The sequence below is a fragment of the Macaca mulatta genome, chromosome 10, assembly GCF_049350105.2.
Source record: "Macaca mulatta isolate MMU2019108-1 chromosome 10, T2T-MMU8v2.0, whole genome shotgun sequence".
In the NCBI taxonomy this organism is placed as follows: domain Eukaryota; kingdom Metazoa; phylum Chordata; class Mammalia; order Primates; family Cercopithecidae; genus Macaca; species Macaca mulatta.
In genome coordinates, this window is record NC_133415.1 from 29,261,761 (window position 1) to 29,281,207 (window position 19,447).

General features: G+C 49.4%; 1 protein-coding gene and 1 long non-coding RNA gene across 2 annotated transcripts in view; both read left to right on the top strand.

The window, feature by feature from the left end:
- LOC114670547 (uncharacterized) overlaps window positions 1-19,447 on the top strand; it is a 65,427-nt gene that overhangs the window by 37,808 nt on the left and 8,172 nt on the right. The gene's annotated exons all lie outside the window — the stretch shown is intronic.
- Window positions 11,070-13,244, top strand: LOC114670305 (putative POM121-like protein 1). The gene has a single exon (XM_028827485.2). The coding sequence runs from the start codon at window positions 11,523-11,525 to the stop codon at window positions 13,242-13,244; it is 1,722 nt and encodes a 573-aa protein (XP_028683318.2). The 5' UTR covers window positions 11,070-11,522.

Genomic DNA, 19,447 nt, shown 5'->3' on the forward strand with positions numbered 1-19,447 from the left:
AAAAAAAAAAAAAAAGATTAGCCAGGTGTGGTGGCACGTGCCTGTAATCCCAGCAACTCTAGAGGCTGAGACAGAATTGCTTAAACCTGGAGGGGCGGAGGTTGCACTGAGCTGAGATCATGCCACTGCACTCCAGACTGGGTGACAGAGCGAGACTCTGTCTCAAAAAAAAATAAAAAAAATAAAAAAATCGGAACTAAAACGTTTACCTGCATTACTTCTAGACTCAACAGAGTAGGGGTTAGCACAGGCATAACCAGGTTGCATATCTATATACAATCTGCTTTGGCAGGAAGGACATCCTTTTTTTCCAGGCTTAACCATGCTAGGTGACCCAGATTATTTTAAATTATACCGTCAACAACTTAAAGCACCTTTTACTGTAAGGCACAATCTCAATAATGAATAGGGCAGTATAATAAATACATAAAAGCTCAGGAAGAAAACAAGACTCTTGAATGGACCTGGAAGTTTCGCCATGTTCTCCAAGTACTCTTAGTTGCATCCATCAGAACCTTTCAACACATACACATATACCTCACTCATCCTTTTGTCAAGAGTGTCTATTAATCACTCTCTCAAAGGAGAGAAAAACAATGAAAAAATGGGGCAGAAGATTTAAAATTGGCTCTACCACACCAAAGTTTCAAAAAGCATGAAAGAAGAAAATTCAATTGCTCCTGGGCAAGAATTCTTGGGCCCAGTGGGGTAGAACCAAACCATGATAAGGAGACACCAGTGTTTTGTAAGCAAGAGAATATATTAAGGAGAGAAAAGAGCATTTATTGGGAGAAAAGGTCTCACGGTGATTGTTCTGGAATAAAGTAGCCCCATCAGACTGCCTCAGGAATGCATGGTGGAAGAGGTGCCACTGGAAAATGGCTTAGTAGGGATCTTCCCCAAGAACACTAGAAGAGAGAGAGGAAGAACAGAATAGCTTTAAATTTTAGCAGATATTTATTTTTCTTGTTTAATTAAAATAAACCTTATTGACCTATTTTTTGAGAGACTGGGGTCTTGCAATGCTTCCCAAGCTGAGCTCAAACTCCTAGGCTCAAGAGATTCTCCCACTTCAGCCTTCTGAACAGCTGGCACTACAGGTGCGCACCACTGGGCCCAGTGTCATGGCTATTTCTTGACAAATCTTGACAATGCCACCAGCATGTTTTTCTTTAGAGACAGAGTTTCACTTTGTAGCCCAGGCTGGAGAGCAGTGGTGTGATCCTAGCTCACTGTAGCCTCAAACACCTGGGCTCAAGAGATCCCCCTGCCTCAGCCTCTCAAGTAGCTGAGACTACAGGTGCGTACCACCACACCCGGCTAATTATAAAATGTTTATTTGTAGAGACAGGGTTTCACTATGTTGCCCAGGCTGGTCTCGAACTCTTGGCCTCAAGCAATCCTCTCCTCTTCACCTCCCAAAGCCCTGAAATCACAGGTATGAGCCATCACATCCAGGCTGCTACCAGTTTCTTTGCATACTTCTTTCCGAGGCTTGACCAGGACATTTTCTTTTTTTTTTTTTTTTATTGAGACGGAGTCTTGCTCTGTCACCCAGGCTGGAGTGCAGTGGCCGGATCTCAGCTCACTGCAAGCTCCGCCTCCCGGGTTTACGCCATTCTCCTGCCTCAGCCTCCCGAGTAGCTGGGACTACAGGCGCCCGCCACCTCGCCCGGCTATTTTTTTGTATTTTTTAGTAGAGACGGGGTTTCACCGTGTTAGCCGGGATCGTCTCTCGATCTCCTGACCTCGTGATCCGCCCATCTCGGCCTCCCAAAGTGCTGGGATTACAGGCTTGAGCCACCGCGCCCGGCCAGGACATTTTCTTTTGTGTACAGCTCAGCATTAAAGAAAAAAAAAAAAGTTTAGGTTGGGCACAATGGGAATCCCAACACTTAGGGTGGCCAAGGCGGGAGATTTGCTTGAACCCAGGATTTCCACACCAGCCTGGGCAAGATGGTGAGACCGTGACTCTCCAAAACAATTTTTGAAAATTGGCTTGAACCCAGGAGTTCCACACCAGCCTGGGCAAGACGGTGAGACCATGACTCTCCAAAACAATTTTTGAAAATGAGCCAGGTGTGCTGGTGCGGGCCTGCAGTCCCAGCTAGTGAGACAGCTAAGGCAAGAGGAACCCTTGAGCCCAGGAATTCAAGGCTATGGTGAGCGGTGTTCATCACTCCAGCCTGGGTAATAGGGTGAGACCCAGTCTCTGAAAACAATTAAAAATAAAAAAAGTAGCCGGGCGCGGTGGCTCAAGCCTGTAATCCCAGCACTTTGGGAGGCCGAGACGGGCGGATCACAAGGTCAGGAGATCGAGACCATCCTGGCTAACACGGTGAAACCCCGTCTCTACTAAAAAATACAAAAAACTAGCCGGGCGAGGTGGCGGGCGCCTGTAGTCCCAGCTACTCTGGAGGCTGAGGCAGGAGAATGGCGTGAACCCGGGAGGCGGAGCTTGCAGTGAGCTGAGATCCGGCCACAGCACTCCAGCCTGGGCGACAGAGCGAGACTCCGTCTCAAAAAAAAAAAAATAAAAAAAAAAAAATAAAAAAAAAAAATAAAAAAAGTTTAATAACGAGTCTTCTTTTTAGAGGCAATGTATTTTTCCTCTTTAACTTTTTGTTTTCCTTAGGCTATACGCACAATAGACAAAGCTGAAATTTAATCTTAATCTCTTCAACCCTTACTATTCAAACACATCAAACTTAAAAAAAAGGTGAAAGGTGTACAAGAAAAAAAGGGAAGTAATCTGTGCCAAATGCACATTCCTTCCAGAATTTGGGACAAAAATGATGCCTACCTGGTCTCTGGGTGCTAAAATAAGACATTAGAGACACTCCCCTCCTTCAAGAAATAAGACTGGAATCAGACGCTAAGATACAATTAAATGGACTTTGAAAGTTGGTATGCACTACTGGGAGGTGTCTCACAGCTGGCAGGGTCAAGTGTAACTAGAATAAAAGCTCCTAAGGGCAGGATTTAAGTGGCCCATTTCCTCTGTAACAGTGCCATGCCCAGCACTGTACCAGCACAAAAGATTGAACAACTTTCCGTCAAGCCACACACTTACGGTCTCATCGTGCAGTGGAGGCCGCAGACGAGACACAGTGTGCCAAATCCCGAATGTACAGGGTACCAGACAAGTCTGCAGGAGGCAGGAGGACTAGGGAAGCCTTCCAGACAAGGTAATGCCTGAGCTGAGCCGTTTTTCTTTTGAGTCTGGAACATTAATTTAATTGGAGGAAAACGAGGGACATGAAAAGGGCAAGGAAATAAGAAAATGAGCTGAGTTTTGAAGGCAATGATCAGATGAAGTGAGAGAAGAATATTCCAGCAGAGGGAGACAAGGAGACTGGAGAGATTTCAAGGGGCCAAGAGCTGTTCGTTGCAGCTCAGTGAAGCACCTAAACAGAGATGGGGGAAGGAGAACAGGGGTCAAAGGCCAGTATCGAAGTGTTCTGGATACCAAGCTAAGGAGACCTTATTACGAAGGTAGGGGGGCTGTTGAAGGGTTTAAATGGGAGAGTGACTGTGAACAGATTAATAGTTTGGGAAGATACAGGCAGAAGTAAAGCTCAGGATTTAACCAAAAACTAAAGGACAGAACCACAACGAAGATATTAGAAAAGATCAGGAAAAACACTGTTAAAAGATATTCACTCTCTTCTCTTATTTACAGATTTCCTTTATGGAGTTACCAAATTATCTTTGAAAATAGAGAACTCAGAAGTGGCTGAGAGCAGTCAAGTCTTCAGAATGTAAAAACTGCTATTCTGAAGAAGTAGATATTACATTATTAATTTCAAGATGCTTTAAAAATATGCCTTTTGGTGCACTGCAGGTTTTAAGAGTATGTCACAATAACTCGAAATCTTGAGATTAACAGAAGAGCACTATAAATTTTAAAGGCTTGACAGACAGACAGGGATCATCTCTTATGTTCACTTTGGAACAGATCGTAACTGTCCTTCCCCCTCGACATACCCAAAATACATTATTTAAGCCTACTTTCTTAATGGTCATGTTATTTCACAGCAAAAGACTGAGGTCACAGTGATTTCTGAACTGATAGAAAACACCGTGGGGTTTCTTTACCTCGCAGCTAGTCTATTCAGTACTAACAATTCCAAGCACCAGAAGGAATTTCCCTGCCTAGGCTTATTTTGTTGGCACACCACAACACAAAAAAATCTCCTGGGGCCAGGTGAGGTGGCTCGTGCCTGTAATCCCAGCACTTTGGGAGGCCGAGGCGGGCAGATCACCTGAGGTCGGGAGTTCCAGACCAGCCTAATCAACATGGAGACACCCTGTCTCTACTAAAAATACAAAATTAGCCAGGGGTGGTGGCACATGCCTGTAATCCTAGCTACTTGGGAGGCTGAGGCAGGAGAATCACTTGAACCCGGGAGGTAGAGGTTGTGGTGAACCGAGATCACACCATTGGACTCCAGCCTGGGCAACAAGAGCGAAACTGTCTCAAAATAAAATATCTCCTGACATTTTATATCTAATAAGAAAAGATCTATTTAACAATGTAGGAATATCTTTAATGCCAGGCAAACTTAACAGCTTTCTCAGTGGATTTCTCAGTAAACTGAAATATCAGATGCATTGTGAGTCAAGTCAGTTATAGAGAACCACTGCTTCAGACAAATCACATCTGAGGAGGAAACACTGCAGATACACCTCCTAAAAGTTCATGTTTAAAACAGAAATTTTGATATAAACTTCACTTTAACTACAACTGTAATTGAAATTATTACGGTTATTCTCCACTCACTAGATACCATACTTGACACTCAAGTATTTGGTTGGCTGCCAACGTGCACCAGTGATAAAGCTTTCCTATGGCACAGCATTCACTTTCTTACTGAAAATGTCAAGAAAACCCCTACACACCTGCAACCATTAGGAAGCATTCTCCAGCGATCTAAAAAGTCGCTGAGTCAGCTAAGCGACTCTGTGTGGTGTACACTAAATCAAAGGGGAAAAGGTGTTTTTCTGGAGGAAAAAACACTGGATTAGCCATTTATTCATAGAAACAATTTTACCAACAGTTCTTCTCCTTTCACTATATACCCTTCTATATTGGGTTGGTTATTTTACAACATACATGTATATTGTAACAGCTGTGTTTTTTTTTTTTTTTTCCTTTTTTGAGAGGGAGTCTCATTCTGTCGCCCAGGCTGGAATGCAGTGGTGAGACCTCAGTTCACTGCACCCTCCGCCTCTTAAGCAATTCTCCTGCCCTGGCCTCCCGAGCCGCTGGGATCACAAGCATGTGCCACCACGCCCGACTAATTTATATATTTTTTGTAGAGACGGGGTTTCACCATGTTGGCCAGGCTGGTATCGAACTCCTGACATCAGGTGATCTGCCCTCCTTGGCCTCCCAAACTACTGAGATTACAGGTGTGAGCCACTGCGTTCGGCCTTATTATGTCTGGTTTTTGTTTTGTTTTTTTGAGACGGAGTCTTGCTCTGTTGCCCAGGCTGGAGTGCAGTGGTGTGATATTGACTCACTGCAACGTCTGCGTCCCGAGTTCAAGTGATTCTCCTGCCTCACCCTCCTCAGTAGCTGGGATTACAGGTGTGTGCCACCACGCCTGGCTAATTTTTGTGTTTTCAATAGCAACAGGATTTCATCATGTTGGTCAGGCTGGTCTCAAACTCTTGACTTCAGGTGATCTGCCCTCCCCAGCCTCCCAAAGTGCCGGGAGTGAAGGCGTGGGCGCCCGGCCTGGTTTTTAATTACTAAGAAAAACTTACTATAGTCCTTTTGGTATCACCTACGTTAGCAAAACGGCAGTCCCCCTCTGCTCCCGGAAGCCACCAGAAATGACTGCTGTTGTCTACAAAGCCTACAACTCTGATTTCATCTCGAGATGTGTCCTACTGGGTGACTGCAAATGTCATTCTTTAAAAGCTTGTATCTATGATAAGCTTGGGAAATATCAAAGGCGTAAGAGGCTCTTTTGACAAAAGAAAATACTGTTCCCTGAAATCCCAGCTACTCGGAAGGCTGAGGCAGGAGAATTGCTTGAACCCAGGAGGTGGAGGTTGCAGTGAGCCGGGATTGTGCCCCTACACTCTAGCCTCGGCAACAGAGTGAGACTCAAAAAAAAAAAAGGAATATCCCCAACCTTCATGTCATGAAGGCCATGCAGTCTTTCAAGTCCCGAGGCTACTACATGAAGGAACAGTTTGCCTGGAGACATTTCTACTGGTACCTTATCAATGAGGGTATCCAGTATCTTCGTGATTATCTTCATCTGCCCCCGGAGATTGTGCCTGCCACCCTACACTGCAGCCGTCCAGGGACTGGCAGGCCTAGTCCTAAAGGTCTGGAGGGTGAGCGACCTGCAAGACTCACAAGAGGGAAGCCGACAGAGATACATACAGAGGGAGTGCTGTGCCTCCTGGTGCCGACAAGAGACCCGAGGCTGGGGCTGGGTCAACAACCAAATTCCAGTTTATAGACGGATTTGGTCATGGATGCGGTCAGCCACCTCAGTAAAATTGGAGAGGATTATTTTGCATTGAATAAACTTACAGCCAAAAAGACTTAAAAAAGAAAAAAGAAAAAAAATTAAATGATGTCGCAAATGACCCCATTGCAATGATCATACAGGTTTTTTCCTTTGATAGTTTGTACTACTTTAATAGTTTTTTCTTTTATTACATCATCTTAGTTTCCTAGAAAAACCACAACGTGGTCGTGATACATGTTTAATCCATTACTGGATTATTTGCTAATATTTTATTTAGCATTTTTGCATATATATCCATAAGAAGTTAGCTTATACTTTTGCTTCCTTGTACTATTGATGTCTGGTTTGGTATTAAGCCTATACTAAATTCACAATGAGTTGGGGGAGAATTCCATTTGCTGCTTTTTCTGAAAGATTATATAGGCCGGGGCCGGGCACAGTGGCTCACACCTGTAATCCCAGCACTTTGGGAGGCCAAGGCCGGCGGATCACGAGGATAGGAGGTTGAGACCATCCTGGTTAACATGGTGAAACTCCATCTCTACTAAAAATACAAAAAATTAGCCTGGCGTGGTGGCGGGTGCCTGTAGTCCCAGCTTCTTGGGAGACTGAGGCAGCAGAATGACCTGAACCTGGGATGTGGAGCTTGCAGTGAGCCCAGATCGCGCCACTGCACTCTAGCCTGGGCAACAGAGTGAGACTCCGTCTCAAAAAAAAAAAAAAAAAAAAATGTAGACTGGGCACTGTGGCTCATGCTTGTAATCCTAGCACTTTGGGAGGCCAAGGCAGGCAGATTACCTGAGGTCGGGAGTCCAAGAACACCCTGGCTAACATTGTGAAACCCCGTCTCTACTAAAAATACAAAAAAATTAGCTGGGTGGACCTGTAATCCCAGCTACTGTGGAGGCTGAGGCAGGAGAATGGCTTGAAGTTGGGAGGTGGAGTTTGCGGTGAGCAGAGATCACGCCACTGCACTCCAGTCTGGGCTACAGAGCGAGATTTCCTCTAAAAAATAAATAAATTATTTTTTAAAAATTTTGTAGAAGATAGACTTTCTGTTCTCTTTAATGTTAGCTGGACTTAATCTATAAAATCATCTGGGCCAGGCTTTCTTTGGTTTTGTTTTTTATGAGATTTTTGAAGGGATGGGATACAGATTTTAAAATAACCATTCCATTCCTGTAATGGTTCTAGATCTAGACAAACTTTTCTTTTTTATGAAGTTGTATTTTTCTTTTGAGACGGAAGTTCTCTGTTGTCCAGGCTAGACTGCAGTCACCTGATCTCGGCTCACTGAAACCTCCGCCTCCCAGGTTCAAGTGATTCTCCAACCTCAGACTCACGAGTAGCTGGGATTACAGGCATGTGCCACCATGCTCAGCTAATTTTTGTAGTTTTAGTAGAATTGGGGTTTTACTATGTTCGCCAGGCTGGTCTCGAACTCCTGGCATCAGGTGATCCGCCAACCTCGGCCTCCCAAAGTGCTGGGATTATAGATATTAGCCACCGCACCTGGCCTGAGTTATATTTTTCTATAAAACTGCTTGGATATTTTCAAAAATCACTGGTATAACATGGTTTATGTAATGTCCTTATTTTTGTCTTAATAATTATTTATTTATTGAGATTGAGTCTCCGTCTGTTGCCCAGACTGGAGTGCAGTGGCCTGATCTTGGCTCACTGCAACCTCCACTTCCCGGGTTCAAGCAATTCTTGTGCCTCAGCCTCCCGAGTAGCTGGGATTACAGGCACCCGCCACCACACCCAGCTAATTTTTGTTTTGAGATGGAGTTTCACTCTTGTTGCCCAGGTTGGAGTACAATGGTGCAATCTCGGCTCAGCACAACCTCCATCTCCCAGGTTCAAGATATTCTCCTGCCTCAGCCTTCTGAGTAGCTGGCATTACAGACATGCGCCACTACGCCAGGCTAATTTTATATTTTTAGTAGAGATGGGGTTTCTCCATGTTGGTCATGCTGGTCTCAAACTCCCAACCTCAGGTGATCCGCCGGCCTCAGCCTCCCGAAGTGCTAGGATTACAGGAGTGAACCACCACGCCTGGCCATTTTTGTATTTTTAGTAGAGACAAAGTTTCTACTAAACTCTGTCTTGAGGTCAGGAGTTTGAGACCAGCCTGTCCAAGATGGTGAAACCCTATCTGTATTAAAAATACAAAAATTAGCCAGGCCAGGTGGTGCATGCCTGTAATCCCAGCTACTAAGGAGGCTGAGTCAGGAGAATCTCTTGAACCCAGGAGGCAGAGGTTGCAGTGAGCTGAGATTGTGCTATTGCACTCCAGCCTGGGGGACAAGAGCAGAACTTCATCTCAAAAAAAGAAAAAAGGATGAAAAATTTGGAAAAATATGGAAGAAACCAAATGGATTTCTAGTTCCTAAGCAAATTGAAGACAGGCATAAAAGTGCATTAATAACCCTTTCTCTTTTTTTTTTAATATGTTTTAAGACGGAGTCTCGCTCTGTTGCCCAGGCTGGCGTGCAATGGCGGGATCTCAGCCTACCACAACCTCCCTCTCCCAGGTTCAAGTGATTCTCCTGCCTCAGCTACAGGAATAGCTGTGACTACAGGTGCGTGCCACCATGCCTGGCTAATTTTTGTATTTTTAGTAGAGACGGGGTTTCACTATGTTGGCCAGGCTGGTCTCCAACTCCTGATCTCGTGATCCGCTGGCCCCCACCTCCCAAAGTGCTGGGATGCGTGAGGCACCAAGCCTGGCCATTACTTTTTCTTTTCTTTTCTCTCTTTTTCTTTTTCTTTTCCAGACGGAGTTTCGACCTTGTTGCTCAGGCTGGAGTGCAAGGATGTGATCTTAGCTCCCTTCAGTCTCCAGCTCTGCAGGAGAGCAGGAATCTTCAGTGATCCACTGGCGGATCTGCAGCCATTGTGCGCGCGCCTGGTCTTCCCATGTCTTTTCTGCGCGCGCCTCTCCCTCCAGTACCTGTTGGGCGAGCGTCCTCCAGCCTCCCGCCGTTGCCAGCAGGTGCTGAGATTGCGCCATTGCACTCCAGCCTGGGGAACAAGAGCAAAACTCCGCTTCCAAAAAAAAAAAAAAAAAAGGATGAAAGTTTTGGAAAAATATGGAAGAAACTAAATAGATTTCTAGCTCAACTAAATTGTAATTATTCAGTGTCTATTAAAAACCCTTTTTCTCTTTTTTTCTTTTTTTTTTTTTTTTGAGAGGGAGACTTGCACTGTCGTCCAGGCTGGAGCGCAGTGGCCAGATCTCGGGTCACTGCAAGCTCCGCCTCCCGGGTTCACGCCATTCTCCTGCCTCAGCCTCCCAAGTAGCTGGGACTACAGGCGCCCGCCACCAGCCCGACTAATTTTTTGTAGTTTTAATAGAGACGGGATTTCACCGTTTAAACCAGGCTGGTCTCCAACTCCTGACTTTGTGATCCGCCCGCCTCAGCCTTCCAAAGTGCCACCGTGCCCAGCTTTTTTTTTTTTTTTTTTTTTTTTTTTTTTTTTTTTTTTTTTTTAAGGACAGAGTCTCGACCGGCCCGTGGCTCACGCATGTAATCCCAGCACTTTGGGAGGCCGAGGAAGGTGGATCAGGCGGCCAGGAGATTGAGACCATCCTGGCTAACACGGTGAAACCCCGTCTCTACTAAAAATACAAAAAATTAGTCGGGAGTGATGGCGGGCACCTGTAGTCCCAGCTACTCCAGAGGCTGAAGCAGGAGAATGGGGTGAACCCGGGAGGGGGAGCTTGCAGCGAGCTGAGATCGCGCCACTGCACTCCAGCCTGGGTGACAGAGGGGAGACTACGTACAAAAAAAAAAAAAAAAAGTCTGGCTATCTTGCGCAGCCTGTAGTGCAGTGGCGGGATCTCGGAACACCACAACCCCTGCCTCCGGGGTTCAATGATTCTCCTGCCTCAGCCGCCCGAGTAGCTGGGACTACCGGCGTGTGCCACCATGCCTGACTAAATTTGTATTTTTAATAGAGACGGGATTTCACTATGTTGGCCAGGCTAGTCTCCAACTCCAGATCTCATGATCCGTCCACCCCGACCGCCCAAAGTGCTAAGATTGCAGGCATAAGCCACTGTGCCTGGCCTCTCTTTTTCCTTTTTCTCTTTTTTATTTTGAGAAGGAGTGTTGCTCTTGTTGCCCAGGCTGGAGTGCAATGGTGCAATCTCAGCTGACTGCAATCTCCGCCTCAGCAGAGCAGAAATTTTCAGTGATCCACAGGCAGATCTGCAGCCGTTGTGAGCACCTGTTCTTCCCACAACCTTTGTGCGCCGGTCTCTCCTTCCAGTATCTATTGCGTGCCCCCACCAATGTCCACCTCCTGCCATTGCCAGCAGGCACCTCCCACGTGGTGTCTTGCCGCGCTAATCCGTTAAGGTCGCTCTATGACTCGCGCCGTTCTGTGCACGCGCACCCACTCCCTTAGGTTTAAAAGGCGCGTTGCCTGGCAACAGAAGAAACTGCTCGCTTAGCCTTCGGCCGAGTTGGCAGCTCGACGAGGACCTCAGAGCCCAGCTCTCGAGAGTTCAAGCGTTGGATGATTCCCCACTGCTCCCAGGAGCGGTTACCTGGGCACTCTGTGCCCCTTATTCCTGTCCCGGCCTGCGGCTGAGGACCTGCCAGTAGGGCTCAGTTGCCTGGAGCCCGTTCAACCCATCCCCCAGTTCACTTTGCTTGTGGGATCTCCCCGTTGCTCCTGTCCCTGGACGGAGTGGCAGGCCATCCTACAAGTATCCAGACACTTGGCATCAGTGGTGTCAAGACAACTCCAAGAAGGTTTTCCGTGATCCTTCAAGCCCTGCGTTCGTTCCTGGTGATCCTGCCTTCAATTTGATTGTACAGGTACCACAGCAAGCCAGTGCTGTGTGCTCCAAATTCCAGGGCGTCCTGCAGCTCAGCCCCTGCACTGAGCACAAGGAATCTCTGTGGAGCCCAGGGGCAGGGAGTCACCCCTTTGGGGCCCACAACACCCGGCTGTCCCCAGACTCGTGTCCAGGGAAGATCGTGTTGAGGGGACCTTAAGGAGAGCGGGGCAGGGATGCCTAAGCAGGACAAGGACCCCAGAGTCCAAGAGAATCCTGATGATCAGAGAAGGGTCCCCGTGGTCACCGGGGATGCACGGTCTGCATTTCGGCCCCTGCGGGACAATGGAGGCCTCTCTCCCTTTGTGCCCAGGCCTGGGCCACTGCAGAGAGACCTCCATGCCCAGAGGTCAGAAGTCAGATATAAGCAGACATCCCAGACCTCCTGGACGAGCTCGTGCACCAAACGAAATGCCATCTCGAGCTCCTACAGCTCCACGGGAGGCTTCCCGTGGCTAAAGCGGAGGAGGATGGGGGGGCCAGCCTCATCCCACTGCCAGCTGACCCTCAGTTCCTCAAAGACAGTGAGTGAGGCCAGGCCTCAGGCTGTCCCTTCGGGTCACACCCAGTGTGAAAAGGCAGCGGATACAACACCAGGGCAGACACTCACCCCCAGGACTGGCTCCCCCAGATCCCAGGCCTCTAGGCCCCGTAGACGCAAGTTTCCCCTGCTGCCACGCAGGCAAGGGGAGCCTCTGATGCTGCCACCTCCCTTAGAGCTGGGGTTCCGGGTCACTGCTGAAGACCTGGACCTGGAGAAGGAGGCGGCATTCCAGTGCATCAACAGTGTACTGCGGGGTGAGGCCAAGGCCATCTGGGACTGCAGACCCTCACGGCCTTCCCATGCTTTGTCCTCACTTGCAACAGGGACTTGTGGTCTCCCTGCTGTTTCTAAAGCACCCAGGATGGATGCACAGCAGGACTCCTGGGGCCCAGTGGCTCCCCTAGCATCTGTTGCAGAGGCTCCCTCTACAGCTCCTGTGTCTAGGAAGAAGCACAGACCACCAGGCCCCCTGTTCTCCTTCTCAGATCCCCTTCCTGCCACTTCTTCCCACTCCCAGGACCCAGCCCAGGTCACCTCGCTGATTCCTGCCCCCTTGCCAGCTGCAAGCATGGATGGGGGCATGAGAAGAGCAAGGCCTGGCACTTCTGCTCCTGCAGCTGCTGCAGCGGCCCCTCCCCCCTCCACTTTGACCCCCACGTCGGGGTCCCTACTGAGTGGAGTGGATGGAGGCCCTTCACATTTCCGGGCCTCAACCACAGCTGCAGCAGGTGCCCAGAGGTCAGAAGTCAGATATAACCAGAGATCCCAGACCTCCTGCATGAGCTCGTGTCCCAAACGAAATGCCATCTCGAGCTCCTACAGCTCCACGGGAGGCTTCCCATGGCTAAAGCGGAGGAGGAGAGGGGGGCCAGCCTCATCCCACTGCCAGCTGACCCTCAGTTCCTCAAAGACAGTGAGTGAGGCCAGGCCTCAGGCTGTCCCTTCGGGTCACACCCAGTGTGAAAAGGCAGCAGATACAGTACCAGGGCAGACACTCGCCCCCAGGAATGGCTCCCCCAGATCCCAGGCCTCTAGGCCCCGTAGACGCAAGTTTCCCCTGCTGCCACGCAGGCGAGGGGAGCCTCTGATGCTGCCACCTCCCTTAGAGCTGGGGTTCCGGGTCACTGCTGAAGACCTGGACCTGGAGAAGGAGGCGGCATTCCAGTGCATCAACAGTGTACTGCGGGGTGAGGCCAAGGCCATCTGGGACTGCAGACCCTCACGGCCTTCCCATGCTTTGTCTTCACTTGCAACAGGGACTTCTGGTCTCCCTGCTGTTTCTAAAGCACCCAATATGGATGCACAGCAGGAGAGACACAAGTCCCAAGACTCCTGGGGCCCAGTGCGCCCCTAGCATCTGCTGCAGAGGCTCCCTCTACAGCTTCTGTGTCTAGGAAGAAGCACAGACCACCAGGTCCCCTGTTCTCCTTCTCAGATCCCCTTCCTGCCACCTGTTCCCACTCCCAGGACTCAGCCCAGGTCACCTCGCTAATTCCTGCCCCCTCTCCAGCTGCAAGCATGGAGGGCAGCTTGAGAAGCCCAAGGCCTGGCACTTCTGGAGCCAGTTCCAGCCCTGCAGCCACACCCACGGGCTTTGGGAGCAGAGAGGCAGCCCCAGCTCTGAGTTCCCTCAGAAGAAAACAGGTAAAGAGAAAGGCCCCGAGCACCACCCATGGCAATGGGGCATGAGGGGGCCTGAACACCAGGGGGCCCCCCAGGCTGAGCACATCCATGGTGACTGCAGGACCTGGCACAGGGAGCAGGTCTGTTGCTCACATCCTGGGGAACCATTTAAGCAGACACCCCCAGTTGCAAGTCGAGGACCCAGTGCCACTGCAAACAAGGCAGGCTGCACATGCAAGTCTGGGCCGGCCTCTGACCCTAGCAACCCCACTTCCCATGTGGGCACAGCAAAGAGGAACCTGGCCTCTAAGGCTCCCTCGTGAGCTGTCAGGGGTTCTGCTGGACACACGTCCAAAGGACCTGTCATCCAAAGGACAGCTCATCCTTCTCCACATCGGGCTTTTGAGCCCGTCATAAATTCCTTGCCTAGAGTGAAGTCCAGGAGAGTTTTCTCTAGGTTTCCTTCCAATATTTTTGTAGTTTTGTATCTTAACATTCACATTTAAGTCTTGGATCTATCTCGAGGTGATTTTTGTATATGCTGAGAGATAAGGGTCCGGCTTCATTCTTCTGCATGTGGCTATCCAACCCTCCCAGCACCATTCATTGAAGAGGGTGTCCTTTCCCCAGTGTGTGTTTCTGTCGGCTCTGTCAAAGATCAACTGGCTGTAAATATGTGGCTGTTTTTCTGAGTTCTCTCATCTGTCCCGTTGATCTAAGTGTCTAGCTTTATGTTAGGATTATACTGTTTTGGTAACTACGCACTTGTCAAACATTTTGTAGTTGTAATTTGCAGTGAAATGGGATGCCTCTAGTTTTGCTGTTTTGACTGAGGATGACTTTGGGTCCTTGAGCTCTTTTTTGATTCTTTTTTATGAATTTCAGGACTTTCCAATTCTGTGAGTGGTGACATTGGTATTTTGGTAGGGGTTGTATTGAATCTCTAGACTGCTTGGGGCAGTGTGGTCATTTTAATGCTATGAATTCCTACCATGAGCATGAAATGATTGTCCATTTCTTTCTCTCCTCTTAAACATTTTCTCAGTGTTTTGTAGTTTTCCTTGTAGAAATCTTTCGCCTCCTTGGTAAAATTTCTGTGGCATACATTTTTCCATTTTGTTGCTATTGTAAATGGGATTGCCTTCTTAATTCTTTCCCAACCAGACCATTATTGGTGTGTAGAAATGCTGCTGATTGTTGTTGTTGTTGTTGATTCTGTATCCTGCAAATCACTGTATTAATTTATTTATCAAATCTAGGAGTTTTCTGGTGGATGTTTCTAGATCCAAGATCACATCTTCATCAGACAAGGATAATTTGATGTCCTGTTTTCCAGTGTGGATGCCTTTTACTGTTTTCTCTTGCCTGATTGTGTGATGTCGAATAGGAGTGGTGAGAACCGGCATCCTCATCTTGTTCCTGTTTACAGAGGAAATGCTTTCAACTTTTCCCTACTACCTTCTGTAGTAGGTTAGCTACGGCTTTGTCGTATGCAGTTTTTATTATTTTCAGGTATGTTGTTTTGTTTGTTTTTGTTTTTTGAGACAGAGTCTCGCTCTTGCCGCCCAGGTTGGAGTGCAATGGTGCGATCTTAGATTATGGCTACCTCCACCTCCTGGGTTCAAGCGATTCTCCTGCCTCAGCTTCCCGAGTAGCTGGGATTACAAGCACCTGCCACCACACCCGGCTAATTTTTGTACTTTTAGTAGAGATGGGGTTTCATGTTGGCCAGGCTGGTCTCGATCTCCTGACCTCAGGTGATCCACCTGCCTCAGCCTCCAAAACTGCTGGGATTACAGGCATGAGGCACTGCGCCCAGCCCAGCCATTTTCAGGTATGTTTCTTCTATACCTAGTTGGTTTGCTTCTTTTTTCAAGACATGGTCTCACTCTGTCTTTTGTGGTGGAATACAGTGGCACCATCAGAGCTGGAGCTTTGAACTCCTGGGCTTAAGCTACTTCAGCCTTCTGAGTAGCTTAGACTATGGGTGAATGTCACCAGAGCAGGCTAGTTTTTATTTTTTTGTAGAGATCTATGTTCCTCAGCTCGGCCTTGAACTGTTGACCTCAACTGATCCTCTCAGCTCAGCCTCCCAAAAGCACTGGGTTGACAAGGATGAGCCACCGCCTGGCCCAGAGTCACATTTTAACATCACATCCACACTGCTGGGCTCAAGTTTTGGCAGTGACTGAAAACCCTCAAGGAGAGTTTCTGGTCAGGCCCTGCCCAGTCTGTGCATAGGAGGGGAATGGAAAAGTGGCCTGTGGATGGTTCTTCTGGACAACTGACCAGACAAGCACTGAGATGCCGTTTCCTGGAATACAGGGCTGTGTGATGTCCAGCCCAGCTGCCAGGTCCAGGGCCCTCGGCACCATCTAGTTTGGGAGCTTATGCAGAGGTGGCCTCGGTTGCCCAAAGCAGCTGGTCTCCCTTCCAATCTAGTCCCATTTGACAGATGCAACTGGGCCCCGTCTTCCAGGAAAGCATTTCAGTGTGTGCTGTCTTTGTCCCCGCACTGGCTGGCCTCTCTGTACCGTGAGAACTTGGGTTATGCAAGGCTCTGCCAGTCAGCTGAGCATCACGAAGCAGCTCTCTTCTGTTCCAGTGAGGCCGACCAGGCTCCAGCACCCTGCCCCGGGTCTGACTGTTCTCCCCTCACCCGGAAGTGACCCCCAACCCGATCCTGCTCCCTGTCTTCTGGCAGCTGCTCTGGGGAAGGGCATTTTGGCCTCAAGGGCTTAGTGTGTCATTTTCTGTTTTCTGTTTATCTTTCCAGAGCTGTTTGGGACAGCCCATGTGTCAGTCCATGTACTGCTTTGGAAGGCAATCGGGGCTTTCTTTTAGGGGTGGGTATAAAAGTTCTTGTGGCTGGGCACAGTGGCTCACCCCTGTAATCTCAGCACTTTGGGAGGCTGAGGCAGGCAGATCACAAGATCAGGAGATGGAGACTATCCTGGCTAACAAGGTGAAACCCCGTCTCTACTAAAAATACAAAAAAATTAGCCAGGCATGGTGGTGGGCACCTGTAGTCTCAGCTACTCCAGAGGCTGAGGCAGGAGAATGGCGTGAACCCAGAGGCGGAGCTTGCAGTGAACCGAGATCGCAACACTGAGCTACAGCTTGGGTGACAGAGTGAGACTCCATCTCAAAAAAAAAAAAAAAAAAAAAAGGAAGAAAAAAGTTCTTGTGACATTTGTGTATGAAATCAGCCTTTGCTACATGGATAGGACCAGCACGCTTCCGCGGCACGACTCTGCAATCTTACAACATTTTTTTTTTATTTTGTATTTTATTTATTTATTCCTTTTGAGACAGAGTCTCACTCTGTCGCCCAGGCTGAAGTGCAGTGGCAAGATCTTGGCTCACTGCAACCTCCAGCTCTTGGGTTCAAGTAATTCTCCTATCTCAGCCTCCTGAGTAGCTGGGACTACAGGCACACATCACAACTCCTGGCTAATTTTTGTATTTTTGGTAGAGATCGGGTTTCGCCATATTGGTGAGGGTAGTCTCGAACTCCTGACCTCAGGTGATGGACCTGTCTTAGCCTCCCAAAGTGCTAGGATTACAGGTGTACATTTATTTATTTATTTGCGACAGAATATTGCTCTGTATTAATTAATCTATTTATTTGAGATGAAGTCTTGCTCCATCGTCCAGGCTAGAGAGCAGTGGTGCAATCTCGGCTCACTGCAACCTCTGCCTTCCAGATTCCAGCAATTCTCCTGCCTGTGTTCTAGGTAGCTGGGACTACAGGTGCCTGCCACCATGCCTCGCTAATTTTTGTATTTTTAGTATAGACGATGTTTCACTGTCTTGGCTAGACTGGTCTCAGACTCCTGACCTCATGAACCACCTGCCTTGGCCTCCCAGAGTGTTGGGATTACAGGCCTAAGGCACCGTGCCTCGGCCACATTTATTTATTTAATTTTTTAGAGACAGGGTCTTGCTCTGTTGCCTAGGCTGGAGTGCAGTGGCGCCATCTCAGCTTACTGCAGCCTCCGCCTCCAAGGTTGAAGTGATTCTCATGCCCCAGCCTCCTGAGTAATTGGGAATACAGGTATGCACCACCACGCAGGGATAATTTTTTCTGTTTTTTTGTAGAGACACGGTTTCACCATATTGGCCAGGCTCGTCTCAAACTCCTGACCTTAGGTGATCTGCCTGCTTCGTCCTCTCAAAATACTGGGATTACAGGAGTAAGCCACCATGCCCGGCCTCTCACTACATTTAAATGATGCAGTGACTCATGTCTGTAATCCTAGCACTTCGGGAGGCCAAGGCAGGTGGATCACCTGAGGTCAGGAGTTCGACATGAGTCTGGCCAATATGGGGAAATCCCATCTCTAGTAAAACTAGCTCTGTGGCTGAGCTGGGTACGTTGCCTCACACCTGTAATCCCAACCCTTTGAGAGGCCAAGGCGGGAGGATTGCTTGAGGCTGGGAATTTTGAGAATAGCCTGGACAACATAGCCAGACCCCATGTCTACAAAATAATAATGATTAAAAAAAAAACAGGTGCAATGGCACACAGCTCTAGTCCAAGCTACTTGGCAGGCTGAGGCAGGAGGGTCCCTTGAGTCCTGGGATTGGAGGCTGCATTGAGCTATGATGGCACCACTGCACTCCAGCTTCGGTGACAAAATGAGGCACTGTCTCTAAAAGAAAAACAAAATTGGCCTGTGAGTGTGGGTTTGATTTCCAAACAGGACCCAGAAGGCAGGGGACAGAGAGTGTGGTCACCCTTAGGTGCTGAACACTCAGAAACGGGCCAGCGGCAGCCCTCGCCTCGCCTGCAGACACCAGATTGGGCAGAACAGCACGTGGCACTCACAGCTCTTGCAGCGAGGGCAGAACCCAGTGTGGACCCTTCTGCCTGTGGGAGGGGCTGCTGAGGCCTGTGGAGAGGCCAGGCTGGAGGCTCGTCCCCTTGTCCAGCCCTTGGTGTGGTCTCTGCCAGGTCCCCAGTCCACCAGTGCAGGGCGCCCCTGAGCCTGCTGCTGCCATGGGCCTGTCTCTACCCAGGACGTCCCCACACCCTCGCAGTGTCAGGGAAATGGTCATGGTGGCGGTGACACTCCCCAGGCAGGACTGTTGAGAGAAGCTGAGAAGGGTCACACTGCAGGCAGGGGCCCGTGTGACAAGCCCCTCTCACCCCGAGAGAGCTGACCAGGCAGCTCATGAGCAGAGCCACGTCCCCGAAGTTCGAGAAAGATTCTGGCTGGACTCAGCCACCTCACTGGCCCCGGGCAGGCTTTGTCGTGTGAGCCTTGCTCTCCTGGGGAGGCTGAGGCTGACGGCTGATGTGGGCATTGCTGAGGGTAACCTGTGGCCCAGTGGATGTGGCCGGGTCTACTCAACCTGCACTCACCCAAGTAGGACCCAGGCTGCACGCCCATCTCCAGCCCAGGGCAGCTCCCCTGTAAGCTGGGCGAACTACTGAGGCCAAGGCGGGAGGCGGCTGACAGCACCCACGGCCCATGCGGAGGTGGTGGAAAGGCTGGACTCAGCAGCAACACCAAGCAGAAACCACCCGAGACTGAGGGGCTTGTGCCAGAGCGGTGGCCACAGGTAAGAACCCGGGACCAGGCTGTGTGTGGTGGGAGTCCTCCCAGTCCCAGGGCTCAGCACAGCAAAGACAGACCAGCTGCGTCATCCTGGCAGCCATCTGTCCCTGTCCCACCTGCAGAGTCAGAACAGCCTCTCCCCAGTGGGGATCGTCTCTCCCTGCCCCAACCAGACTGTCCCCACTCCGTGGAGTTATGGCTGCGGCTCCAGCGTCCTAACGCTGCCCAGCTGGCACTGCCTGTGCTCACCCACACCCCCCAGGCCGGCCTTCCCTGCAGCCTGGGCTTAGCCACCTTGGCCTGATTGAGCACTGAGGCCTCCTGGGCACCCAGCGCCATCATGCACCTGCTGCTTCCAGCCCCACCCCAC